Source organism: Amia ocellicauda, chromosome 3, assembly GCF_036373705.1.
Source record: "Amia ocellicauda isolate fAmiCal2 chromosome 3, fAmiCal2.hap1, whole genome shotgun sequence".
Taxonomy (NCBI): domain Eukaryota; kingdom Metazoa; phylum Chordata; class Actinopteri; order Amiiformes; family Amiidae; genus Amia; species Amia ocellicauda.
The window spans coordinates 27,227,387-27,255,120 of NC_089852.1; the positions used below are offsets into that span (position 1 = coordinate 27,227,387).

General features: G+C 45.8%; 2 protein-coding genes across 2 annotated transcripts in view; one reads left to right on the plus strand and one right to left on the minus strand.

Moving 5' to 3' along the window:
* sgca (sarcoglycan, alpha) lies at positions 1-11,382 on the plus strand. Its single transcript, XM_066698752.1, has 11 exons — positions 1-76; positions 1,161-1,292; positions 2,318-2,472; positions 2,785-2,854; positions 3,033-3,231; positions 5,145-5,304; positions 6,008-6,216; positions 6,409-6,435; positions 6,548-6,739; positions 7,130-7,156; positions 7,619-11,382. The coding sequence occupies exons 1-11, from the start codon at positions 40-42 to the stop codon at positions 7,620-7,622; spliced, it is 1,212 nt and encodes a 403-aa protein (XP_066554849.1). The 5' UTR covers positions 1-39; the 3' UTR covers positions 7,623-11,382.
* The window catches only part of col1a1b (collagen, type I, alpha 1b), a 23,829-nt gene continuing 6,456 nt past the window's right edge, over positions 10,362-27,734 (minus strand). Inside the window, exons 12-51 of the mRNA XM_066698743.1 lie at positions 27,539-27,592; positions 27,370-27,414; positions 27,103-27,156; positions 26,483-26,527; positions 26,043-26,096; positions 25,385-25,483; positions 25,235-25,279; positions 25,028-25,126; positions 24,752-24,805; positions 24,252-24,359; positions 23,693-23,746; positions 23,087-23,185; positions 22,917-22,970; positions 22,431-22,529; positions 21,971-22,024; positions 21,600-21,653; positions 21,092-21,145; positions 20,925-20,978; positions 20,257-20,301; positions 20,045-20,143; positions 19,655-19,762; positions 19,143-19,250; positions 18,928-18,981; positions 18,505-18,558; positions 18,019-18,126; positions 17,388-17,441; positions 16,913-16,966; positions 16,270-16,431; positions 15,804-15,911; positions 15,282-15,389; positions 14,941-14,994; positions 14,711-14,818; positions 14,303-14,356; positions 14,068-14,175; positions 13,550-13,603; positions 13,303-13,410; positions 12,911-13,193; positions 12,580-12,770; positions 12,127-12,369; positions 10,362-11,752 (exon numbers count right to left, since the gene is read on the minus strand). Of these exons, the coding sequence (XP_066554840.1) occupies positions 11,606-11,752; positions 12,127-12,369; positions 12,580-12,770; positions 12,911-13,193; positions 13,303-13,410; positions 13,550-13,603; positions 14,068-14,175; positions 14,303-14,356; positions 14,711-14,818; positions 14,941-14,994; positions 15,282-15,389; positions 15,804-15,911; positions 16,270-16,431; positions 16,913-16,966; positions 17,388-17,441; positions 18,019-18,126; positions 18,505-18,558; positions 18,928-18,981; positions 19,143-19,250; positions 19,655-19,762; positions 20,045-20,143; positions 20,257-20,301; positions 20,925-20,978; positions 21,092-21,145; positions 21,600-21,653; positions 21,971-22,024; positions 22,431-22,529; positions 22,917-22,970; positions 23,087-23,185; positions 23,693-23,746; positions 24,252-24,359; positions 24,752-24,805; positions 25,028-25,126; positions 25,235-25,279; positions 25,385-25,483; positions 26,043-26,096; positions 26,483-26,527; positions 27,103-27,156; positions 27,370-27,414; positions 27,539-27,592 (3,591 nt within the window). The 3' untranslated portion in view covers positions 10,362-11,605. The remainder of the gene's footprint in view (positions 11,753-12,126; positions 12,370-12,579; positions 12,771-12,910; positions 13,194-13,302; positions 13,411-13,549; positions 13,604-14,067; positions 14,176-14,302; positions 14,357-14,710; positions 14,819-14,940; positions 14,995-15,281; positions 15,390-15,803; positions 15,912-16,269; positions 16,432-16,912; positions 16,967-17,387; positions 17,442-18,018; positions 18,127-18,504; positions 18,559-18,927; positions 18,982-19,142; positions 19,251-19,654; positions 19,763-20,044; positions 20,144-20,256; positions 20,302-20,924; positions 20,979-21,091; positions 21,146-21,599; positions 21,654-21,970; positions 22,025-22,430; positions 22,530-22,916; positions 22,971-23,086; positions 23,186-23,692; positions 23,747-24,251; positions 24,360-24,751; positions 24,806-25,027; positions 25,127-25,234; positions 25,280-25,384; positions 25,484-26,042; positions 26,097-26,482; positions 26,528-27,102; positions 27,157-27,369; positions 27,415-27,538; positions 27,593-27,734) is intronic.

Sequence of the window (27,734 nt, forward strand, 5' to 3'; positions counted from 1 at the left end):
GACCCTTATGGTGCCGTCAATCAAGAGCTTCATAACAACATGGCAGGCAACCTAGGCTGGATTTCATTTCTCACAGGCAAGTCCTTTCACTGGTTTTATCCACATTTTCTGCTGTGATGCATGACCAACGTGACAACACTAACAACTTACACAATACCTTTATATTATTTCTACAACAACCTGTGTTGAAACAATGATTGTGTGGGCCTCATGGAATAGAAGCCCTAGACAGAGAAGGTAGAGGGCTCATCAAGCTTTTGTAGATCTCTTTAAACCCTTTGTTGCCTCATACAAGACAGATCCATTGTGGCTTTAAATGCTGCCAACATTTTCACTTGGTTGTGTGGAATTGTGATCAATCACAAGCCTGCTTTTTAGCGTTTGCTTGGTTTGTTTTTGCTCTGTGTGATCTGGAAACGTATTTCACTTTGACCTGAAACAGAAGTATATATAAATCTCCCTAGCTTTCCTGAGATGAAATATGTAATCGTATGTTAGGGCAGTGCAAGTGTGGACTGGAACCTGCTTACTGTACAGCCCAGCCATAGTCTTAACTGTGGTGAAGGGAGCTGTGCTACTCCCACACAGAGGGACACAGCACTCTCTACTTCAACCAGAACCATAAAAACAGTGTGTACAGCTGTCAGGCTCAGCAGGGGTGCATGGGGGGAGGTTGATTGCCAACAGATAATTGTGAACGCAGTCCTTGTCCAGACATTCACACACGCCACTCACAATCACTGGGAAACAAAAGTGTTATTGCCAATTGTGGTGGACAGCACAACGTTCCATTCCTGTGCACTTGAGCTGGGATCCATTAATACAAGCACCTCTTTACTGAAGTCTTAGTCCCCCACCTCTCTGTTCACACACACAGGACTAATGAGTATCTCTCTGCTGTTTATCATTCTGTATTTGTTTAGGTTTCACTGCATAGCTCATTGCATTGCGGTGTTGCTAATTTTTATTTGTGTTAAAACCTCTGCTGTGGCACTTTTGAGAGTTGCACTAAATGTGTTACACACAAATTACATTGTCTTGGATTAAGGAATAAACCCTGGGACAACCAACATTAGACTTCAGTGCTGTAGTCTACAGGCCAAGCTGGCTTAGCTGCTGGTTCCAGTGGTTCTACAGCATGCCTGTCCTTCTGTTGTCAGCAGTGTGTCTGGCCGGGGTCCTGACAGCCAATGCAGACGTCAAGCTTAATCCACAGGTGGGCCAGTTGTTTGTGTACGAGCTGGACAGGAAAGTCTACCAGAACGAGTTCCCCCCCTTCCTGCAGCAGTATGGTAAGTCCACAGGAAAACATTCAGACAAACTGGAAAGAGCTTCTGAAATAGCTCCTCATAGAAGCTATCTGCAAATGTTCAGGCAGCAAGATGCATCCAAGAAACTTTTGCCTTGCTAATTTATTTTCTTATGTATTTCCCATGCTGTTCTGTGCTACCAGTTTGAACCCTGATCTCAACAGAATTCAGGAGCTCAGCAATGCACACCCTGGTCAGTACTGGGATGGCAGACAACTAAAGAAATTCAGGTCACTGCTTGTAGCGCTGATGGTGGACCAGAGGGTGACATTAATTCCAACCCAAAGCTCAATGCTCCAGTATGGTGGCAGGGGAGAGTGTGTAGTAGAAGGTGGCGATTCAGTATCACAGTTTCACAATTGAACAGTGCTAATCTCCATTAAGTACTTGTAATATGAGTCCTTTTATCCCTGCTAGATAGCACTTCACAGTTTTTATTATGCTTCTCGCGTTCTTGATTGTTTTCCTCCTTGCTCCCTTTCCTGTAGCCCTTGACTGTGACCCTACATCTTGACAGCACTTAGCTTTACATTGTAAATTGGAATTTGTAAAATGTATTTTGAATTGTTATGTTTTAGTTAATTGAATTTGTAATGATTGATGCCTTGTACCTCACTGTATTTTTGCACTTTGTTTTGCACTTATGTTGTAAGTCACCCTGGATAAGGGTGTCTGACAACAAATAAAAATAATAATAATAATAATAATAATAATAATAATAATAATAAGGTTTTTCCAGTCTAGCCTGCCTAAACCACCCTCCTCTAGTTTAATAGCAGTTCATTCTACAGCATATCTGCTCACTTCCATCAGGGAAGAAACATCTCCTGTATAATTTAAGGAACTATGGGATCCTTCAAGATGATATACAAAAGGTTCAAAACTAAAACATGTTTAATTATAATCAGTAATTAATATGGTGCCATTGGGTTGCTACCAACAAGTGACTTTGATTGTGCAATGCCAGTCTGTGAGGTTGTCCCATGCTGCTGTGTTTGGGTGATCAGGGATAGTCAATGATGACTCCATGGTGTTCAAGTGCAGCCTTCAGCACTTCCCTGATCTGCCCCGCTGGCTGCGCTACACCCAGAGGAGCCCCCGCCACAATGGCTTCCTGTACGGCACGCCGATGCCCCAGGACCAGGGCAAAGCCATCATCGAGGTACAGAGACACCACCTTCTCTCTACGTTAATGACATCTAGTCACTGACATCTAAGCACACTTTCTAGGTCAAAGTTGCATGCTTATCCATTAAAAACTGTACAATTAACCGGACTGAGTTAAAACAACACCACGCCCATCTCAGCTGAAGGATTTTTCATTCCCCTAAGACAGAAGCATTTTGCAGACAATCTAGAGCATCTCACTACCATTGCCTTCTTCTATGATGTGTACAAATTGAACCTTTCACTTGTGCCTCATTTCATTGTGTTGGGCGAGTTAAGGGACCGGTTTCTGTTTTCCCATTGACAGGTCGTGGTTACAAATCGGCAAACATATGACACCTTCAGGCAGAAAATCATGATCTCGGTGGGTGCCCCAGGTAAGAATTAATTCATACACATGTGCAGGGTTACTTGACGTCCCAGTAAAATGGGATCATCCTAGTTTTGAGCCTTGTAACCTAGTACTGTGTACTGATCAGAAATGGAAAAAGTATGAAAATGTCCCAGTTTTCTGTTTGTCGGGTTCATACCGCTCGATTCCTTCTGGTCTTGCAGTGAAGAGGATGCCCTATCAGGTGGAATTCTTCCTCCCTCTGAGAGATGTTGAGGAAGTGCTGCCCCCTGGTGTGCAGGATGAGGTGGTGCAGTATGCCAAGGTCCTGTGGCAGACCGAGCGCCTGGATGTGGTCAACATCACCTCTGCACTGGACAGGGGGGGTCGTGTACCCCTGCCTCTGCCAGGACACAAGGAGGGGTGAGTTGGGAGCTGCTTGTTATCAGACTGTGCGTTTAGTTTTATACCAGATAAAAATACTTATTTTCATGGTCTGTCATAGTGGTCTGTGGAACCTATAAGATTAGAATCAGAATTAGGGTAAGTCGAATTAGGGATACAGGTAAAGGCAGCGATGGCTTTAAAGTTACATTTAGGTTGTCCAGAAAAACGAATGTTGGCTGCTGTTGTTGGGAGAAGGATCTGTTATACCTGTATTAACTGTTGACGTGGAACATTTTACTCAAAGACAGAACACAAAACAAAAACACCTCATATCGCAAATGAGAAAATCGTGAATTCTGGTTATGTTCACACAACAGTTGCTACAAGCCAGTGCTGCTTTCAAACCACAACAATGAAGAGCAGAAAGTGCCCCTGTGGCCCAGTCAGGGATGGATCTCGTCTCTTTTCATTGTGCGCTGTCAGCAGGACTCCGCTGGTAATTGTGCTGTGGCGGCACTGTGCTGGAATCCATCAAACCCTCCTGAAAGCTGGGGGGGGGTCAGAGGTGTTATTGTCATGGCAACGCAAGCCCAGGAGAAACGCCTCTCTGCCAGCTAAGTGGGCCTCACATTTAAGCTTGCAGACACAACCAGCCGCACACAACGATGATCCATGATCCAGGGGCACAGGATTACAAGACAATGTGCCCGGAGCTGCAAATGCCTTCCGGCTCAAAGTGGATGGCAATGCCAGTAAGCTGAGTGAGAGGCCTGGGACTTTGTGCGACCCAGCTGTTGGATGGTCTCCATGGCAACCCCCTGTGATGTGCAGGTCATCTGATGACCCACATTTCTGTCCTTGTTGTTTTCCTCCCGGGCTGGCTAGGATTGGCAGACAGAAAGCGTCCTGCGACAGTGATGAACAGAGCTTCACAGAGGCCGTCCATACACAATTATTATTGATTATTATTACGATTATATATCGACACCGACACAACAGCCCCTGCCTGTTACAAATAAAGAAGCAACAAGCAGCGCAATAGTGAAAGGTCTCCATTTCATGCCGCAGCGGGAACAGAGCGGCCAACAATTGTGTTTATTTCCACGCTCTGACTCGCCGGTGTCCCTCAAGCCCCCTCCCATAGGGGGGCTGACAACACAGCTGACCCTCAGCTGCTCCGAGCAAGACAGAACTGCTCACACAGACAGTCCATTAAGAGATGCCAAGTCGGAGGGTTGTTTTGCTGCATTCCATTCTATGTCATCCTAATATGGTATGAGAAAATAACTGAGCCCTTCTCAGTGAAATACCAAGAGAAAAACCCACAAGCTGCGGATAATAGAGTTACCGAGGACAATACACAGAAGAGATGTGGTCTAAACCCTAACAGTGTAAGATACACAACAAAGCCAAACATTCAGTGCAAGATACAGATCGACTGACCACAGAAAGTGTAGAGTCTGCAGGGGTGCAGGATTACGATACGATATGCAAGGAGTTGCGATTGCCCTCATAGAGTGGATGGCAATGGGGTTTATCTCCTGTGCTCAAAACATGCAGACAAGTGGTATTAATGTGTGTGTGTGTTTGTGGGTGGGTGGGTGTTAGGTACCATTCAGTGAGAATCATGATGGGCCTGGAACCAACTAGCCATTCCGGTTGGTGTTACAGAGAAACTGATGCTTCAGGACAGGCAGGAAGGAGGAGGAGCTTCAGCGACCGATAGGCAACTAGCAACCTGGGGGCAGGGGTTTACCACCACCTCCAAGGTCCTAAAATCTGTCGTACCCTATGCTATTGGGCTGATATTTTGCTGCAAATATAATTTGTTTGAAATATCAGAGAGAGAAAAAACAGGAGATGAGATCACAGGAGTAGTGTGGGGTGAAGGGCTGAAATTGCACCCTTGAGATACGGGATGGTTCACAGCCTTGGTCTCTGCGTTTCAGGGTGTACATCAAACTGGGCTCTGACCGGGCCTTTCCGGAATGCCTGAGGCAGCTCCAGAATCCCAAGCACCAGCAGGAGTGCGAGCAGGGCATGGACCCCGTGCCATGTGCTGTGTGGCTCAGTGCCCACAACCGGATTGACTGGTGCAATACCATGCTGGTGAGTCAAGAACCCCTCCCCCACAACCCTCACCACAAGGGTGACAGCGAGACCCCTATGAAACAAACTACTATTTTCAATGTATGGCCGATGTAAGATCCTTATATTTTTTTAGCAAAATTAGTCTCTTATTTTGTTTATTTAAATCACATGGGATATATTGAAAATATATTTTAGTCTAACTCACATTTATATTAATTTGTTTAAATATGTCAGAAATTAACCTCACCAACCTCTGTATGAAAGGTACCACGTAATAAAGTGGATCAGCTCCTATCCAAATGGAAGTTTAGCTCCATCTGGTGGCAAAATAATATACTTTACATATAATATACTGTATCATGCATGTAAACTATACCAGAACAAAAGACAGACAGGTAGGAAGACAAAAATAAAGTTAATAATACAAAATTAACCCCGTGCTAAAAGCTCATTTTGGCTTCCTTTGAACTACAAATTGTTAGGCTTGCATTAAGGTGTGACAAATAGGTTGTCAGTCTATACAGTGGATATACACAGCACCATAGATGACAAAAACAAACTAATAAAAATATATGATTGAATGGCTTAAAAAGGTCTTTTCAAGTGGTAGTCAGAGAGCATCAAAGAGAATGGAAGTGAAACCTCATTCCTGTGTCCCCTATTCCCCCCTGGCACCTCTTCCAGTCCCAGCTCCCACTACATTTTCTTTCCCCTTGCGCAGATCGACCTGTCCAGAAGGGTGCCCCCTCCTCCAGTCCCCACGCCCGGCTCGGGGATCCTTCTGGATGACGATCTGTATGACCCACCGGAATCTCCCGAGAGCCGGGACTTCTTCCCAGACTACATCGGGACCGTGCTTGTGCCCTTCGCGTTGGCCCTCATCCTCTGTGTCATTCTAGCCTACATCATGTGCTGCCGAAGAGAGGGGGTGTACGTACGGACTGCCCCCCCACAGGGTCTGGGGAGCCCACTGCCCCACACACATCCTCCCCACCACATCCCCCCTCCAAAACAAATCTATAAACAGAGACCACTCCTTACAAATACATATTGTATAGAAAACCTACTAATAGTTGTATATGCTGTAAATCTGCTTACAAATCTTTCTTTCTTTCTTTGCAGGGAGGAACGGGACACAAAGACGTCAGAGTAAGCTAGCTTTCCTCTCTGTGTCTCCGTCTCTTCCTCCTTTAATATCCTCAAATAAATGCAAATACCTTTAAGAACCTGTTGACAAACTTCTCCTCCCTCTTGGCCTCAGTATCCAGCTGCACCACCATCACACCATCCATGACAACACAGATGAGCTGAGGATCATGGCTGGCAGCCGCGGGGTCCCCCGGCCCCTCTCCACGCTCCCCATGTTCAACGCCCGCACCGGGGATAGGGTGCCCCCCCTGCAGAGGCCCTTCCGCTCCGACAGCGCCCACATCCCCCTCATCCTGGCCCAGCAGTGAGTCCCTCCTCCACTGACAGCTGCAGCCCTGCTCCTTGTCCAGTGCCAGTGTCGCATTAACTACCCCCTCCCTTTCAGCTGTCACCTTTCATGGTTTGGTTTAAGCATTGATAAACAAACAAACAAACAAACAAACAAACACCTTGATCAATTGAAGAAGTCAACAGAAGTATACTAGATCTGGAAATAAATGACATTGAGTGTCAGTCTTGCCACCAAGACCACAGCAGAACAGTACAGTCTAGTACCTACATTGCACCAGTGAAAATTAAGGACATCATGAAACCACAGAATTGATACGTTTCAAATGACTTCAGCAGCAACAAGAACAACAAAACAATAGAGTTCCCTACTCACAATTAACCTCTGCTGTTCCGTTTCTTACAGGGACCCAAACATTGACACCCTGCCCAGGTAAGGCATTCAAGCTGCACTTTTGGTTATTTCTTTTTCAATCAAACATCAGTCACACTGTGAAGACCCGACTTTAAACTACTGCCGTAGAGAGAGAGAGAGAGAGAGAGAGAGAGAGAGAGAGAGAGAGAGAGAGAGAACAAGCAGACAGAAAGCGCCGTTTTGCGAAGTGCGCTCTCCAGGACTGCAGTGCTGATGAAAGCCAGCTGATGGAGCCCTCTGCCAATGTGACCGTTAAGACAGAAGGATGGGGATAGAAAAGGCTGGGATAAGAATGGGCTCCTTTTAAACTTCACCTAATTATATTGACTGTACCAGAGATCCTTTCTGGAAATACACTTGAGGTTTGGCATTCTAATTAGATGTATCCATCTATATCATCTACACACAGACTTTTCTAAATCAGATAATTGCAAATGTGAGCTTAAACAATACATTACTATGTTGTTGTTTTTTCTATAGGTAAAACATAGTGAAACTGGAAGCTCCCGACACCTCTTCTCATCGGATTGTCGCTGCAGCCTGCTCCTGTCCACGATGCAAATACTCTGCTCTGACCTGAAACACAAACGCTGTCCTGTCAGTTTCAAATAATACTCTGAAGAGTCCACTGACCCACTATACTTGAAACTCTTTCATAAAGGCCTATTCATTATCTAAAATTATTAAAAGTACATTGTTTAATGTATGGCTCACTTCAACATAACGGCAGTTAACGCAGCTAAGTAACCTAACAAATACACTAGAATCCATCCTATATCGCTCAGAAACTTGTTTATACATTCAATTGTAATGAAAGCATAACTGTACTCTTTTAGTTTTTATTATTAATAACACATTCATGAAAACATGTAGGCCTAGCATAACTATCGAAAACATAGTACAACATTGAAAAGAAAGTTAATCAAGCCGACATGCATGTCTAATACTGTGATGTGCAAACAGCGCAGCTGAGATGAAAATAAGACGAAAGTAAAACAAGAAAAAGTAGAACTGTTGTCTTGATGTCAGTTAATGCAAGTAAATAAATACATAAAATCAGGATCTTTATATAATCAACATCGAAACGTCTTCCAAAGGGACTTCATTGTCAGAACAGGAAAACGAAAGCATATAACCCGGAATATGACGCGCACTTCCCTCCACCACACAGAGAAAGCGAGCGCTCCAGTCTGAACCTTTTGCAGTCCTCTACGGTTGGTTCAGGTTTTCTTTCAAAAGGGAAAGTCCATGCTTCCTACAAAGAAAAACCTAGAATCCTTCGTCCTCGGTCGAATTCTGAACTTTACAGCAAGTTTGGGAAAAAGTCCTTTACTTATCTGGGCTCTCCGGGTGACGTCAGCAGGCGCACAAGCGGCGCTTTGTTCGGGGTGTGATGACGCGTGCGGGACGCGAGGTGAACACGCTAGGATGGAGCAGCTGTGTAATCTCTGTGTAATGCTGAGCAAAGTACTATCGCAAAAGTACCAACGCCATAATATAGTTCAAATGACGCATGGATGCCATTTTATTAGCTCAGTGCGCGGTTTGCTCTTGCCCATTCACACACGCAACGATATGAACGTTAGAAAACGGTACTGCAGACACAGAAAGTATCAAATAGGCGCGATCTTTCCCCCTCCTCCTTTAGGTCATCGCAACAGTACCGGTGAACAGCCGGACACTAGCTCATTATTCCAAAAGCAACCTTTGAGATTGTTGCTGGCGACCTGAGAAGTCATAAGAAAGGAGATATTATAATCCCATTATAAACATTCAACACCCAGTACTGGTGTAAATCCCTCTAGACTTGAATGCTCTTGTCCCTCGAAATATCAGCTCGTCTAATTACACTTAATTTGCTTAATTGACTAAGAATGTTCTCTGTTAGATCTCATGCAATGCTTTAAGATCTTTTAGAACAGTTATGTGAAAGAAGTTACCTCTCATGTTTGAAAAGTAACTAAATGGCATAGGATCTGAAAGACAGGTCTAATGAGGTCCACTGTAAACTCAATGAAGGGTTCCATTAGATCATTTAAAGCTTAGAGACCCCAATGACTGAGAAGACCAGGCCCCCGATCCTCGTACCTGGGTTAACTAATTCAGGCTAATCAGCCAGATTCTATGGTAATCTACTCAGCTGGAATTTAAGCTTGCTTTAAGGAATGGAAGAAGACAGACTTCAGTCAAGTTATCCTGAAAGTTATCTGGCCAACTCATTTATCCAGCTATAAGGAACAGGGCCAGGGGCACACTATATAGTCCTGACCAGTTGTACACTCTAAGAAGTAAAGGTTCTTATAAGGGTTGATACTGTGGAGGAACCCTTAAAGGTTCTTATTAGAACCTTTTACCAAGGCTCCCTGCACACAAGGATCCTTAAAGAATCTTAAATGGATCTTAAATCAACTGCAATCATGATTTAAAAGGGTTCTTAAATGAGCCCTTGTGCTGACGACGGACCTTGCTGTTCTTAAACGAACCCTTTAATGAAAATAAACTCACGAAGAACCCAAAGGTTCTAAATAGAACCACACTATAGTGTGGAAAGCACCAGGACAATAAAGTACAGACACCACTGTAATCTTTGAAACCTCCCTAGACATACTCTTATGACCAGAGCATCCTGAACACTCAACTACACTGCTCAGTGTAGGCAGGCAGGCAGTCAGATCAGTTAAGACCCTGCACAAGAGACAGGTACATTGCTGGCAAGTTTAACAGCCAGACTGTGAGAATACAGTACTTCCCACTACAGTGGGAATCTCCTTTCCCTGAGAATTGATTCCTTTAGATGTCCCTGTCTGAGAGTCTTAACCTGTCAGAACCAAATCCCTTTAGGTTTTACAGGCAGAAGTCAATAGAGAGTGGAGAGGCCTGCTTTAGCAAATAATCAGCCCAGGTGGGTCACTGAAAGATGAGCAGTGAACAATTTCCCAAGGGCGACCAGTTCAAGTATGAGTACCCACACTCAGCATGCCCTATAGGCAGATATACAAGTTAATTCCCTCATCAGAGCTAAGGGCTGAGAGCAAATGCGCTTCTTAGAAATGTGTTGGGAAGCAGGGGCGGGTTTGTGTAATGCAATCAAAGTTGCACACACTCCACAGTGTCCACATACTCTTCCTAATGCTAGTGCTAGCTGGATCTGGGACACTGGTTGGTGATAGACAGGGATCCAGGTGTGCAACCAAGAATAAGGCAAGATAAGACCTCACAAGAATTAGGTAGACCACTTAACATGCTTTATTTCAGCATTCAAAATAATTAAAAACATCTCAAATTATTATACATATACAAAATAGGTACACATCCTCTTGTTTAACCCCCCGAAAGTGTTTTTCTGCTTCTTGGAGTTCTTTTTTCTTTAAATTTTTAATTTTTTTCCTATTTTCATATTTTTTTAAACCCTTCGCTGGAAATAAAAACAAACAAACAGAAGAAGGGAGAAAAGTGGTGTGCTGCTGAAAGGAGCGAGATGACGACTAAAAAGGGGGAATTGGGGGGGGTGGGAAAAAAGAACAGGGGAAGGAAAAAAACAAAAACAAAAATGGAACTAAAAAACAAATCCACCTGCTTAATTCACAGAAGACAGTCTACAGTAATCTCTCAGTTCCTGAAACTCAACTGTAGAGGTTTTGGTCTAACACCTTAAAAAAATAAAAACAATTGTCACTCTCTGACAGGAAGACACTGTTTAATTAGTTTAGCACCAAAGATCCTGTAAGCTTTCTGTGAAAATAATATATATCTGAAAAAGAATATTTTTATTATACACTGCTTGCAGGACCTCATGAAGAAATAGCACCTTTTGCAGCTGTTATTTGCATTTAATTATTTTGTTTAATATAATGATTTTTTTTGTAGTGTAAAACCTGTCCTGGTGTTTACTCGACTCTAGGACACACGGATTGTTTCTGAGGTAGCCTTAAGATTTCATAATAAAGATGAACCCCTGTCCTGATGAGACTTTCTGAACAATGCTTTCTTTTCCTGTTTTTTTTTTCTCCTTGTGGTTAGAACAACAAGACACTTCACTGTCGTTTTTCAAATTTATTTAACACCTGAAAACGGTACATAGCATTTGGTTTTTCATTGTCCTTCTGCAGTGGTAAAAAAAAAAAACGTCAAAAAAAGTCACCTGTAATCAATTACTTATTTTTAAACTCCAGGGGATTTTACACTTTACAAGTATATATTATTTTCTTGATGCCAGTGAAACAAAAGATTTTTTTTTTTTTAAAGTGTCCTTGATGTAGGTGTCGGTAAAAGTAGTGGTCCCAAAAAAAAAAGGTTTTCTTTTTTTTTTAAAGTTGATAACACACAACCACCGTCTTCAGGAGTGTAGATTTAAGCAAGTGGACCGTTTGAGGCCGAATGAGACTTTTTTTTTAATGCATAGAAAAGAGTTTAGAGAGATGACGGCTAGAAAAAAAAAAAACACAATTTCAAGTCCAGATTTCTTTTTTACAAGAAGCAGACTGGGCCAACTTCAAAGCCAAATTCCTGATCAGGTGCACCAACGTCCATAGGAGCGATGTCAATGATGGGCAGACGGGATGTTTTCGTTGTCTTGTAGTCGATGACTGTCTTGCCCCATGAGCCAGTGTGTCTCTGCGGGGGGGGAGGAGAAGATAGAAACAGGTCAGTGTCTCGCCCTGGATGCCACTCAAATTTCTATGCACTTCTCTATCCCTCTAGACTTTTTCTCTTTCCCCTAATACCCCAATTCTATGAAGCAGCATCAGAAAACTAGTGCATGCTACTTAGTTGTGGGTATTCAGATGTACTTGAAACTGCTAAGGCATGATGGACCAGTAAATGCTACTGCCTCTCAAATTGTTATCTCCATTTCAAGAGCAACTGCTGCAGTTAGCTCCTTAGCTCCATTCTGGGATTCTGCTGTGCATTGTTATATCTGCAGGATTCTTTTTCCCGTCTAAGGCCTATTGGCTGACTGCAGGCAGCAGGAGGAGAGTGGGACTCACCGTGCAGCCATCCTCGCTGACGCTGTAGGTGAAGCGGCTGTTGCCCTCGGCTCTGATCTCGATCTCGTTGGAGCCTTGCAGCAGCAGGGCCTTCTTCAGGTTGCCTGCCTCCTGGTCCATGTAAGCAATGCTGTTCTTGCAGTGGTATGTGATGTTCTGGGAGCTCTCGGTGGACATCAGACGCAGGAAGGTGAGCTGGATGTTGACATCATCGGCGTTGGAGCCCTCGCTACCATATTCGAACTGTGGGGAAAGGAAGAAGGAGGGTTTTTAGTGCATGAGAGAAGCCTGTTTTTTGTTCTTTACTCATTGAGTTCAGGATGGAGACACATAGTATTGCTATGTAATACTATCAAAAGCTTGTAAAAGGGGGCATTGAAAGAACCCAGAGTGACATATCCACCTCTGAGCTCTGGGAAAGCTATTGAGACAATCCAAGACAATCACGCTTACCTGGAATCCATCGCTCATTGCCTCGCCGAACCAGACGTGCTTCTTGTCCTTGGGGTTCTTGCTTGTGTACCAGTTCTTCTGGGGGATGCTAGCCTGGGTTGGGTAGACGCAGGTCTCGCCAGTCTCCATGTTGCAGTGGACCTTGATGGCATCAAGAGTGCATCCCTGGTTGGGGTCAATCCAGTACTCGCCTGGGGGAGAGAGAAGGGAGGTTAGGAGTGAGCAACATGGGCACAAGAGGTGTGCAGCTACAGGATAGTGGTGTTGGCCTGTGCGGTCTAAGGAGGCACCCTTGGGAACAGGGGCACCAAGTGATGGAGGGGGCACTCACCGCTCTTCCATTCAGGGTGGCACATCTTCAGGTCCTTGCAGGTGCGGGCGGGGTTCTTCTTGGTGCCCTCAGGGCTGCGGATGTTCTCGATCTGCTGGCTCAGGGACTTGAGGGTGGTGTCAACCTCGAGGTCGCGGTCACGGGCAACATTGGCATCATCAGCTCTGTAGTGACGGAAGGGATCGGGGGCCTTCTCCTGAGCGGGCTGAGACACGAATCCGAAGTCGAATCCACCACCAGGGGGGCCTGGGGGTCCGGGGGGTCCGGGAGGTCCGGGGGGTCCCTAGATACAGAGCAGGAGTGATCAGAGAGAGCTGAGTCAGAACCGCAGTCCGCTGCTTGCACAGAGATACAAATTTTGTGAAACACTGGGGTCAGCGATGGCGACTTACAGCAGGTCCAATTTCACCAGTGCGACCACGGGGGCCAGGGGGTCCAATGGGTCCATTCTGTCCACTCACACCATCCTTACCAGGGGAACCAGCAGAACCGGAAGGACCCTACACAGAGGAGGAGAGATACACAGGTCAGCCAACAGTGCAGGACCACCAACAGATCTTCTGTTCTCAGTGGGGGGTAGTGCTAGTGCCCACTGCTGTCTGAGAGGAAACTTATCTATGTATGAAGCCATGTACTTACTCTTGGTCCAGCAGGGCCAGATGCTCCAGCAGGTCCTTGTTCTCCAGTGGGTCCCTATGAGGAGAGATATAAACAAAATCCCAGTCACCCACTTTCTCACACATTTCTCTGAAAACCCATGGGCTTATAATAAAGGTTGAAGGGCAGTGGACCAATGCAAATTGATTTGTATTATATCTGTATGGTGTTTCAATCTTACTATTATTTTCTATGGAAAACAACAGTGAGAATGGAAAGCATAACAGCATATATTGTATATGCTTTAAGATATTGTGAATTTGGATGCTAGAGAAACCCTCTGTGTGAATTAGCTCCAAATGAAGATCTATAAAACACTGGGGGAAGAAATCAGTCTATACTTTATTTTTTTCAAGGTTTACTTTCATTGGAATGCAATGGATCTTTTAATCACCTGTGGTGCAACCCTTCCTTTCAGTGGAAGTGATACAGGAATTGTTCAATATGGAAAGAGTAATCTCATACAAAGAGCGTGTGTGAGTGTGTGTGATTTTACTCACAGCAGGTCCGGGCAGACCCTGCAGGCCAGTGAAACCTCTGTGTCCCTTCATGCCTCTCTCTCCAGCTTCGCCAGCCTCACCCTTGTCACCACGGGCACCAGCAGGGCCCTGCAGGAGATGTAAGGAGAAAACAAGTGTCCAGTTATAGTGCCAGCTGGAATGAAACCTGCATGCATTGATATTTTTATCCAGATTCCCCATACTCAAGTTAAACCAAAAAAGGATTTGAACTTACAGCAGCACCACGAGCACCAGCGGGACCAGCAGGACCGGCAGGGCCAGCAGGACCCTAGAGTGGAGAGAGGGAGAGGGAGAGAGAGAGAGAAAATGAAAACAATGTGTGAATAAGAATAACTCTTCACTGGCATTCAGGTAGATCAGTGAATATTGTCCTGATTAATTCTGATCATAATATTATCATAAGAAACTTTATTCATTGCTAAATTCATTGATCAATAATGGTCTTTATTATGCAGGAATTTCATCTGGATGCCTCAGTGAAGAGGTTGCGTTGAATACAGTACTAGACTGGTTTGTTTGGTCGCTTGCTTCTTGTTTGTTTTTAATCTATGCATTGAAAGGTTTGGTTAATAATATAAATGAATCCTTCCCAAGGCCTTTGATCATGGAAAGGAATACTCACAGTCTCTCCACGATCACCAGATTTGCCAGCAGGGCCAACAGGGCCAGGAGCGCCAGGAGCACCGGGGGCACCAGGGGCACCAGCGCTGCCAGTTTCACCACGGTCACCCTACAGGACAGAGTGAGAAAGATGGAGAAAGTTGAGTCAAGGTTTTGCACATCACCACCTTGCCACAGTGAGCTGTATGGAGGAAATGGGACTGTGTGGTGAAGAGGAGACAGACAGCTTACCTTGGGGCCAGGAGCACCATCACGGCCAGGAGCACCCTCGTTACCAGAAGCACCCTAAAGTGGGGGAAGAGGGGAAATAATCAGCCATCTGGTTCATTGGAGAGCATTACAGTCCTTCCCTACTGATGGACTACAGCAGAAAGGGCATGGCAGACTATGGGCTGACCTGATCCCTATAGCAGCACCTCAATAAATGTCTTGTCTAGCAAAGCCATTAACAGGAGTTAAATAGGTGGGTTTAAGTAAAATAAATCTCATTTCAATGTGATACTGTAAACTGTGCTGTTCTACTGTGATCGCATGCTGCCCTTCCTCTCCCACCCAGCGGAAGGTCATCTTACCTCACGACCAGCTTCACCAGGAGCACCAGACAGTCCAGGGGGTCCACTGGGGCCAGGGGGTCCACGCTCACCAGAGGGGCCACCAGGTCCTTGTTTGCCAGGCTCTCCCTGTTTGAGACAGAGAGGGAGACAGCTAGTTTAGGCCTCAGACATACAGACAAAGATACAAGCAATGCACTGAAGCAGAGCCACTGTCATCCACATATGATGTCCATCTCAGAAGAAGAGGAATGGAGAGGTAGATTGATATCATTGCTATCATGATTAAGTATTACCTAGAAGTCGGTTGTATGTCTTTCTGTTGGAGCTTTTGTAATGTTACTAGATGATTAGCTTTACAGACAGATATTTTATTCAATATAAGGCTCCAGGATGCCAAAAATAAATAAAAGTGCATCGCATATGATCCTATAGAGTCCTGTGAACCTAAACCTGGTCTGGTGGTAAGTAAACACATTAGCTTTTAAGCGACAAAATCAAGACAAACATACAAACAGGTGAAGGGTGTTATGGGATACTCACAGAGGGTCCAGGAAGTCCAGGGAAACCACGCTCGCCTCTCTGTCCTGGGAGACCCACAATACCACGCTGTCCAGCAATACCTTGAGGTCCGGGAATACCGGGGGCACCCTATTGGAGACACAACATAAGAGGGAAGAACGGGTCAGCACAGGAGCAGCAGCGGGGGGCGCCAGTGTTTCAAGTGCTCAAAGATTTTGGCATTACTTTTGTTTAATGCAGTTGAGGGGTGAAACAAGAGGGCCTTATTTGTCAGAAAAGTCATTTTTGGTGTCCACTGTATGCTCACTGAATTAATACATCGGTGCATAACAGCATTCTGATCAGTGTTCATACTGAAACACCTCCCATAGCTGATTCACCTTCATTGGTGCACTTTGGGTCTGATCTGCCCACTATTAGGCCCCAGAAATGCACTAGATTTGGTGACGGTGTGCACTGAGCAGGTAGGCGGCACAAGGGGACTCACAGAAGGACCATCAGAACCAGGAGATCCCTTCTCGCCAGAAGGTCCGGGGGGTCCAGCAGCGCCAGGCTCACCAGGGCGACCAGCAGGGCCGGTGTCACCACGGTTACCCTTGGGTCCTTCCTTTCCACCAGGTCCAGGGGGTCCAGGGGGGCCAGAGTTACCCTGTGAGAGAGAGAGAGGGGGCGGAGGTGGAGACAGGGGTTAAGACTAGACACAGTGTGGACACATAACAATACACCTCAACTATGAATTGAATAAAACATAATATCTATAGTTGTAGGCTAGAGGATATTTTAAAAGAATAATGTCAAAAGTATATTTGAAAAAGTCTCATAAGATAATCATTGTAGCCATCTAATCAATGTATGACAGTCCAGTATCTTGTGCATTGAATTACATGCTGCTGTTGTAGATCTCTGTTATAGCATGACAGGGACTGTGACTCAGAACATGTAGGTTGGCCATTTCAAAATAAAAGCCGGGTAACTTCCGTGCCGGAGTGTGCCCATAGGAGCAAGGGCAATACTAGAATCTGCAGGTGCTGTTGTTGCGTTGTCTTGGACATGCAAGTGCATCACAGGGTGATAATAATAAAAGCAAAATAAAAGCAAAGATGGCACCAAGTGAGGAGTGGGATACTCACAGCGGGGCCGGGGGGTCCAACTCTGCCAGCTGCGCCAGGGAAACCAGTAGCACCCTAATACACAAGGGAAGAGAAGGCACTGATAAGACTGGGAACACCACAACCAAGTGCCCCCTACAAATACAACTACTATTACTGCTGCTACTGCTACTACTACTGCTGCTAAAAAGCTACAGATATCACCAGCTCCCTTCAAATGAAAGCTCTGTTGCTCAAACATCTCCTGCCCTTCCTGGTTACCAGCTCAGATGTGTGATCTGCAGTATCAGCACTAGCCACTTTTGTGTGTCTGTAACTGCTTTGCATTGCATTGCACTGGTATGCAGGGAAGAAACAACTCCACTATTGTTACTATTACAATCAATAGCACAACTACATCAAATCCAGGACTAAATAAGTGCCTTTCCTCAGAGCACTTTCATGCAGTGCACAACTGTGTACAATGTGTTCAGTGGGGTGACACAAGGATACTTACAGGGGGTCCAGCAGTACCACGAGCACCTTTGGGACCAGTAGCACCAACGGGACCCTGGTGAGGTAAAGAAACACAATTACACCAATCCACAATTGAACATGCAAACACTATAAGGTCTATAAGAATGTCTGCACCTCTCCATCCATGGAACTCATGTGCTGATATTTCTAGCTGCCTCTCTCTCTGATTGTTTGAAGCTGGTTATTTCAATTTTTAAGCTTATGACTGTAAGGGCTTAACATCTACTGACATGAAGAGTTTTAAAGTTATCTCCCAGGTCCAGCCAATATTAACTGTATCTTTTAAAAGCAATGTTACCAATATCAATGTGATTTTGTCCCCTTTTCCAATATATATAAATATATATGTAAATATGTACCTGGGTTTGGCACCCAGAGAAGCTTGCAGATTTACTGCTGGGATGGCAGAGATTGGTCTCTGCTGCAGACAACTATCGGTATGCAACTCAAGTTGGGGGTGGTTAGACTGCATCCACTACAGACACAAGTCAAGTGTGCAAGAGGGAGGTGGTTTTCACTGCTCAGTGTTCCCACACCCTCTCCCTCCTAGAGTCTAGCTGAGATTTGTGGAATAAGCACTGTGTTTTGGGGAACAGGTAAGGGACACTCACAGCAGGTCCAGGAGCACCAGTGGGGCCAGCAGGGCCAGGGGCACCAGCATCACCTTTAGCACCTGTATCACCAGCCTCTCCCTTAGCACCAGGCTGGCCATCAGCACCCTGCACAGGAATAGAGGAAGAGGGGCTTAGGAAGAAGCTGTAGACATGTTCTGCACAATTCAAAGTATAAGGATCTATGGAGCAGAATAGTATTAATACACCACATAAGTCAATAAAGAGGGCATTTGCCACACACATTGCTTTTTCAGGTTCCCATAATTTCATTTATTACAATTATGCACTGCTGTAAATTCAGTGCATAAGGAACCGAATGAGACCAGGCAACATTCAGCCTGGTTTACTGCTGAACAACAACTATAACAGTAAAAGCTCCACACTCCAAAGGAGGGCTTCATGCCTGTCTTACTTGCATGGTTGCCAATGGCTTACTAATCTGAGCTGAAGATCAGAGGTTTATGTCACAGATGTTATACTCACAGGGGGACCAGCAAATCCAGCGGGTCCGGGAGCACCGCTTTCACCACGCTCACCCTGGGGGAGAGAAGAGGATGGGTGTTACTGATATGCACTGGATAGAGGGTGTAGGGTTAAAATGTGCCAAGCTGGGGATGTTGCCACTTGGGCAAGGTTATAGATAAGGGTGTCATCTCATGTGTTACAGAATTGTGAGGCTTCCTTTAGGCTGGGAGTGTGTGTGTTGGGATCATCAAATTTCACTCCATTCAGAAGGGAGTGCAGCCTCACTGAAGCTATCTCCTGCACACCTCCCCTCTACTCTGGAAGGCATGGTGTACTCTGTGAAGCTCAGGGTGGTCGTGGTCTGCACTGTATAGAGACCTATGTGTTGTGATATACACTGCAGTGGGTCAGAAAAGGATGGGGCTTTGACAGAATACTTACAGGGGCACCACGGGAGCCAGTAGGTCCAGCAGGTCCAGGGGCACCACCCTCACCCTAAAGACAGGGCAGGGAGGAGAGAGATAGAGAGAGAGAGAGAGAGAGAGAGAGAAGGACAAGTGAGGATGACTGCCATGACTGCCAAAACTAAGAATCTCTACCTTGCTGACTTTCATTTATTTTTCCTGATCCTGCTCTCCTTGGGCAGGGTGACTCACCTTATCTCCAGGGGCACCAGCAGGGCCGGGAGGACCAATGGGACCAGTCAAACCACGAACGCCATCTTTGCCAGGGGCACCATCAGCACCTTTGGGGCCACCATCACCCTGTGAGGGTAACACACAATATCAGTACTGCAGTTATTTTGCCTTGTTACAGTGTAAGTTTGTGAGGGCTGGAGTATACTTGTGTTCAAATTACATATAATGTGTTGTTGGGGGGAAAGCTGATGTTAACAGTTGGAAACAATCCTTGGCTGCTGGCATGAGGTGGCCTGTTGGTCTATGCATGCTGGGGATTTGGGTTTTAGTGTTTTCTATTTCTCACATTGTTGTGTGCCTCTTGGGAAAGGCATCAACAGCCCTGGATTTTTCTCTACAATTGCTTCAGTGAGCAGGTTTTAAGTTGCAACCTCGAGTGATGTCACTGCTGGTCAGTCTAATGGAGAATTTAAAGAAGACAGCACAGGTGTGTTGGTAAGCCATGGTATGTCATCACAGTGGGCACTTACTCTGTCGCCCTTCAGGCCGGGGAGTCCAGCAGCACCGCGCTCACCGGGCATTCCCTGCAGACCAGGGGGACCCTGACCACCGGGGGCACCTGGAGCACCAGCATCACCCTGGAGAGAGAGACAGAGAGAGAGAAAATCAGTTAACAAGCTTCTGAAAATAAACAGTCATTCCCAGGAGCAGACAGCCCTATAGGTGGTACTGTTAAGGTCTTGCTTTGTCCTTGCAAGGGAAGGGAAGGGTTGAATTGTAAATGCCCACCACTGTGGTGTACAGGGCCTCTGTTTTAATGTAATGGATAGTGTGCTGTACTGGGAGAGTTGCCCTCTGATGAGACTGGGCACTAGCACTGAACACCAAACAGAGGCTGCCATTCCCGAGTATGTCCTCACCTTGGCACCATCGTTACCAGAAGAACCAGGAGAGCCACGGGCACCAGCGGGTCCAATAGCGCCAGGGGCACCACGCTCACCGGGGAAACCTCTCTCGCCCTAGAAGTGGGGAAGACACAACAGTCAGTCCATTAGATACAGGCCATTGCAGAGGCAGGGCAGGTCCACTAGAAGAGTAGGCCAGGTAGGTGAGAAAAGGCACAGATACTCACTCTAGATCCAGCGGGTCCAGGAGCACCAGCCTCACCGGGGACACCCTGTGTGGAGACAAAGAAGAGGCGAAACAATTTAGAATGGGCACCTGTGATCCGAGCTGGCAGTGTATAAACCTCCCATGATTATTGTAAGTTCTGCCTTTTCACCTTTTCACTGCAGTATCAACAACAGCCAAGGCTACCAGATCTAAAGTTGCTGAATGTGAAGTATAAGATTGAGAGAAATGGTCGAACTAACGACTGTATTACTTATTAGCTAAGGTGCAGTACACCGGACAGTGCTGTGTATTCATTAGCGCCATGTACTCTGGGCCCTACCTGTGCATTTGTAGGGCACATATCTATCACTTCATTGCCCTCAAACTACAGGATCTTGGTTGGTTTTCTACCATCATCTGAAGGGCAATTTATAGGGTGGTGAAAACAGTGGATTTTAGTCTGCCATTGTAATGGGAAAATACAGCAGATTCAGTTCATGTTTTTGTGACTTTGGTGGCTGTGGGAACTGGAGTAAGGGGAGCTTAATATACCCTCCAAACACAGCCACAGTCAGCCATGAATTTCAGGAGTGATTTCCGTAGAGAAAAGTGGATGGGGTAAAGCCTTTTGTATGATCTCCTGTGCATTCAGTGCTTCAGTGCAGGCAAGGAGGATGCTGTGCTTACCTGCTCACCGGGCTTGCCACTCTCACCAGTTGCTCCCTGAGGACCAGGCAGACCCTGCAAGAGAAAAGCAATACAACAGCTTAGTATCTCCACTCCTAGACAACATAAGGTGACTGATTTGGGGAATTGGAGTGGATAAAACTAAAGCATCAGTGAAGAAGACCTACCTGGAATCCAGGGGGACCAGCGGGACCTTGTTCACCTCTCTCTCCAGCGGGACCCTGCGGATTGAGAGAAATAAATAAAATCAAAACACACATTACCAATAGGAGTTTACTGGAGGGGTCTGGCTACTGTGCTGTCTGGCAACCACAGCCTGTCTCTGACCACAGGAGGGCTGCACTGTCTATCTCGTACAGCTGTGTCAAGCAGGACTAGACTGTGACTTGTTACTGTACATGCATTACAATCAGTCTGTTACAGAAAATGCCAAACAGGGCCTAGATTCTCAGTTGCCTTTGAAGGCTTTAATCAGTTGTTCCTGTATCTATAAACACAGGAATAGCTGTGAGGTGGTGACTGCAGTAAATAGGCAAAGGGATTCTGAGCATGTGCTATTCTGCAGGTCTCCATGGTTCCACCGTCTAAAGGCCTGTTCTCGTGCACTGTACTGCATCAGCCAGGTGAATCGTAACATTAGCGGAGGAGGTTCCTTGGACAAGGCAGTGTACTCACAGCAGGGCCAGAGGCACCAGGGGCACCAGCATCACCATCTTTGCCAGGAGCACCCTGCAGGGGAACAGAAGGTCAACCATCAGTACTGTGAAATGCACCAAACATGGCAGCACCAGAGAAACAGCTCAGTGAGCAGCTGCAAACGGGCACTGCACACACTAAGTGCATGTTGCCAATCAAAAAGGTTGTGGCATTGCTATAGATGTTCCTAGGCCTGTGCTTGCCAGATGTTGCCATTGTAATGCAGCAGGCTGTGCAGGCCACATATTGGGCCTATTTTACCAAGTAAGACAAATGGAGGAACATCCACACTATCTCTGAGTGCTATATCTATCCAGGGCTAGAAAAATACATTATAATGAGATACTTACAACAGCACCAGCAGGTCCAGCAACACCTCTCTCACCGGGCTTGCCAGCATCACCCTAGTACAGAAGAACAATAATATAATAAGTATTCCTGTTTACCTCCTAATTAGTTAAGCTAATGCAACAAATGAAGGCAATTAATACTTGACAAAGACTGTGTTCATGTTTCTTTCAGATTTGGTAGTCAGTTGTTCTCAGATTGAGTCTGGCAAACATAGGGAGGTGTGTATATCTGCTTTTTAACTATGAATTTATGACTCTTGGTATCATTTAAAAGTGCCTTTCAGTTCCAAAGAATGGGCATGTTTTTCTAAATACCATATCACAATTATGTGTGTGTGTGTGTGTGTGGGGGGGGGGGGTTACACATTCATCTTAACCACCCAGGTTGTTTTTTCTGAACAACCCGATAATCCTGCTCTGGGACCAGGATTGTGAAGTGCAGAGAGAGAGCAACACTCACAGCAGCACCCTTAGGTCCAGGGAATCCCATGACACCAGGCTGACCTCTGGCTCCAGCGGGGCCGGGGGGTCCAGGGCGACCATCTTGTCCAGCGGGTCCCTGTGCAAGATAAGGAAAGTTCATGTTGAAGGGTACCATTCAGCTACCATCACTGTGTTCAGTTCAATACAGTTACTGTCTATTTGGCCTATAAGGATGCTGGACCAAATTCACTGTAGGTTTGAATTTCTCACACCAAGAAGAGGCATTCGTCTGATATAGCCAAAACTAAAATGCAGATTTTTAAAAGTGTAACAGTCAATATAAAGTGTGTGATGGCTTTAATTATTCTCGACATGCACCCACAGTTGTCCTGATTATTATTGTTTGGACTTTTAGTTAGCTTTTCTTTACCCCTTAACTCCTTTTCTTCTATAAAGTAAGTTCTGCAAATTAACTATAGGCTTTGTATGGGACTATGATTTGAACAAGGTGCACAATACTTACAGAAGGACCAGTCTTGCCATCGGGACCAGGGCTACCAGGGCTACCAGTCAGACCCTACAGGAGAAAAGAAGAAACACAGTTGAGCACATATAGCATTGATGTGTCCAAGGCCTTGCCTATGATCAGTTCAAATGGTGTAGTGCACTGATGGTGGGGCACATGGTACTCACCTTAGCACCGGGCATGCCAGGCTCACCAGGACGGCCAGACTCGCCAGTTGATCCCTTGGGACCAGCAGGGCCGGGGGCACCACGCTCACCAGTTGCACCCTGTGTGGAAAGGTAGAGGGCTGAGTCACACAGGGCCAAGTCTCCTGAACACCAGGTCATGTTCTCACTATCCATCAGAAACACTTTTAACATGATAAACTAAAAGGGGGGGCACTTTGTATCTCAGTAAATTAACGGTGTCATGTTATCCCTGAGTAGAACAATATTAGATCTGTATTAGGTCTATAGAATGACCTTTGCTGTGGCTCACTGCACTGTCCAGGCCAAGTGAGCCTTCCTCTCTGTCAGCACCATGGACAGCGTTTTACTGCTCTGTGCTTGTGTGCTGCTTCTGGGAGCGCAGGGAAACTGTCTGCAGGATAAAGGCACCTAACTTGAGCACAGCCAATACTGATATTATTTGGTGTGGACTGTGCTCTGTCGCATTTGAAGGGTTTGAAACCTCTGCCACTTCTTCGCAAGTCTGTTTATGTAGTGCAGTCAGTAGCTATGGTCGGATGCTTTGGGGGATGCTGAGTTCTGTGCCCACATATCTGTCCAGCTCACCTTGGGACCAGCAGCACCATCAGCACCAGGGAAACCACGGTTGCCAGGAGCACCCTGTATGGGAGACAAAAACACATCATCACATACACTGACACAGACACCCATACAGCTTAACACTGAACAACTGAATGCCATTTTCATATAATCAATTAACAGCCATTCAAGATGCTTATCATTGCTTATCAGTTTTGGGACTGCCAATATGAGTCATAGGTAATTTTGCCTTCCAATAACAAGGTATAATGGGAATTACCCCAGATTGTACCACTATCCTACAGCTTTACAAAACATTAATTTCTGGTGTTATTTCTGAGGACTATGCATTAAGAGAGTATTACTTTTTCTCCTCCTATTTACAAAAGTTTAGGTTTATCCTAAAAATTAACCAGAGGAGCAGAAAGGCATTGTGGGATTTAAAAGTGGTCTAAGTCAGGGTAGGATAGAAGACCTCTGAGCTCTGGGAAGGTTTTACAACCTGATGACCCCCTGAGAGCAGAGAAAGAGTGGGGTTAGAGGGAATGGTGAACAGAAGGACAGAAAGACAGAAGGACAGTCTTACACGCTCGCCAGCGGGTCCGGGGGCGCCAGCAGGGCCAGGCTCTCCACGGCTACCTCTCTTTCCTTCCTCACCAGCAGGTCCGGGGGCACCGTGCACACCAGCAGCACCCTAGACATAGAGACAGTGAGGGAACAGTCAGGCGGGCAGTGGTGTGCATGAGAGCAGTACAGTAGCAGAGCGAGTGAGTCTTATTGTGGAGAGATACGGGACACCTGTCCTTTACTGCTGTTATTTGCATTTATCAGTACAGATTAGCATTGACACAAACAAGTATGCTTAAAGCGTATTAAATTACATGGATGATGCTATATTATATATAATAGTAGGCATCCTTTCAGAATATCAGCTATCTTTAGTGGTCAGGATCTCCAAAATGAAGTCCTAGGGTGGTTTTCAGGGTCATGTTTATGTGTCCAGTTGGGTGTGTTTAACTCCATGTGTGCGCTGTGCTCTAATGAGAAGATCAGGTGTATGCGAGGGAAGGAAAAGTGGATACTTACAGGCTCTCCTTTAGCACCAGGCTCACCCTTGGCACCAGGGGCTCCAATATCACCCTGTGGGGGGATAAAAACAGACAGCAGCTCAGTTGCCTGTTGTGCTCAAGTGAAATTCTTTAATTCAAACATAAACCAACAAATAAATAGATAAGAATAAACTAAAGAGATAGATCCCTGTTGACTATTGAGCTGGCTACAGCGAGGAAGGACACTGTCCGAACGGCATCGACCAGTGCCCCTTCCCTCGCGAAGAGCAACTCTTAAACAAAGGTTACTCACGTTGTTTCCCTTAGCACCGGGAGCTCCACCTGGGCCCTGAGGTCCGGGGGGGCCACGGGGTCCGGGGAAGCCAGGAGCACCAGCAATTCCGGGAGCACCCTACAGGAGGTAGACGAAGACATAACAGGAGTTAATCATACTGCGCTGGAGTAGATCAATAATACAATAATTCACAATGTTTATGATCAATAAAACGACTTCACTTACAGGTCCGCCTTTAGCACCAGCGGCACCATCAGTACCAGGGTTTCCCTAAAGGAGACGGGGGGAGAAGAATATGTAAAGGTAAGCCTCTGGATGTTTGGGCACAATACAGTGTATGAAAAGACACAAAGGGTTAGTGGGAAGTGTACTTACAGATGGGCCGGGGGCACCAGCAGGTCCGGGGTTACCAGGCTCACCACGGGCACCCTGGGGGCCTTCACCTCCACGAGCTCCCTGAGCACCAGCCTCTCCCTGTGGCAGGACACAGAATTGCAGTCAGACACCACACAGGGCCACACTAACACCCTCTCTCTTTTCCAACTTTTCTTGTCTTGTATTTACTGGGTGTGCAACTCAATTGGATTCCCACACAGAGCAGTTTACATAATGTGTAGGTCTAAATAATATTATATATATATATACATGGTTTTAGGAGAAGTAAAGAATCAGCTCATCAGGACCAGTCATTGCCATTTTTTGGCATCACTTTGCCATTAGTATCACTCATATAGGAGTGAATGTGCACAAACTGTAGACATCATGGCAAAGTCATCAAATCCACCTGTCTCTTTTGTTTTTTGTCTGTTTGCTAATAAGAAGTGGAAAGCTATTGGTTTGGATTTGTATTAGAGACAGGATGTTCTCCTAATAGGTCACTGAAGCAAGGGGTTTGTGAACAGAACACCTAGATATGTGCTTCAGTATAAATGCCTACATTTTGACATTATGCAGCTTCGGTCCTACTGTCTGCTCTTTCTCTCTCAGTTTCTCTTTGGGTGTCAGGTTTGGAAGAGAAGTTGAGGTCACCTACCTTAGCACCAGGACCACCAGGGAATCCAGGGGGACCAGCAGGGCCAGTGGGTCCCTAAAACACAAGGAGAAGAAGAGAAAGACGATTAAATGGAGATGCACAATAATCTGTGGGATATGTTGTTAGTACTAGGGATAGTTCAGGGATATTTAAGGGATTGGTTGGGATTATTATCTACTGACTTCTTAGACAGTGTTGTCTATGTTTAGGGCTACAGAAAACAAGGTGAGGGTATATTCTTAGGTTTAGGTCTGTCTGTATAATCCTCTATCACACCTCAGTTATGTAGAGGTGCAGTATTTAATTTTGCTACACCTCAGACACCCAGATTCCCTTCAAAGGGATACTGGGGACTGATGCTTTTTACATGGAGACTGATGGGGATACAGTGTATGATTCCTGACAGGTGTGGGTTTAACTATTTCCTCCTAGATACTTACAGGAGGTCCAGCAGCACCAGCAGCACCATCGTTTCCGCGAGCACCCTGCGAGGCAACAGGAGAACAAAGAGAGATCAGTACATACCTGGGGAAAAGACAAGCAAAACAGCATGGTCTACAGAGCTCGGCATAGCTAGGCCAAAAACTGTGCTGTTTTTTCACTAGTGCACACTGTTCTCAGTCTGTTCTATGAGTGATCGACCATGGTTTGGCTTTGAACAAGCAGAGGAAAGGAAACGACCCAACTGGGATATAGATATGCTATGTTACAATTGCCACTGAATCTGTTACTTATTCATGTCCTGAAGAAGACTGAGAAGAAATGGAAAATCTTTTTTTTTCAGATAGCTGTCAGTTCTCCGTGTACTGGGAGTGCCCCTTATTTTAGGCACAACTTTTAGACATTTATCTGGACAGGTGTTCTGCCACCTGTTTGCAAAGGTCATTTTCCTCCCTAATCTATGTTGTAGTGTGTAGGGAAGCCCACACACACTGGAGCTTTCACTGTGCCTGTGTGCCTGTTAAGAATGGCACTGTGGGCTACAGTATAGAGCTGAGACAGGGGTGAAACTGGGAATCAAATCTATCCCACTGGGGAGGGAAGAGACTGATGTACTCACAGCAGGGCCAGGAGCACCAGGGCGACCTCTCTCACCAGGCAGACCACGGGGACCCTGTGTTAGAGAGAAGGGAGAGGAGAACATCGTCAGGAAGGGTCATGGAAGAGTCAGTGACTGAGACTACAACAATGACTACAACAATGTCCTGCTACTAGTTTCTTTACTTCCTACTGTGCAGGGCAGCTGAAACACAAACTAACAGTCTGCCTCTTTCACACAAAGCTATGAGCGGACTATGCTCAGGTGATCAAGAGAGAAGACACTCACCATTGCGCCAGGAGTTCCGTTCTCACCAGCTGCACCAGGCTCTCCCTATGTGGAGGGACAGAGAGACAGGTCAGTGTTGGCCATGTGCTGGTCTAGAAAAGCAATCTGAAGCAGTGAGAAACATGCAGCAAGATAAAACAGGAAGACTGGCTGGTGTTCCAGGATGTACCTTGGGACCAGCAGGGCCACTGTCACCCTTGGCACCATCTAGACCGCTGAAACCCTAGATGAGGAGAGAGGTGGAGAGAGAGAGAGAGAGAGAGAGGGGAGGTTAGATGCAGTTCAGGTTATTTTCTGTGCACTATCTATGCCTGGATGTGTAATGGTACATTGATCAAATACAAATTCCAGCTTAAATAAAAACA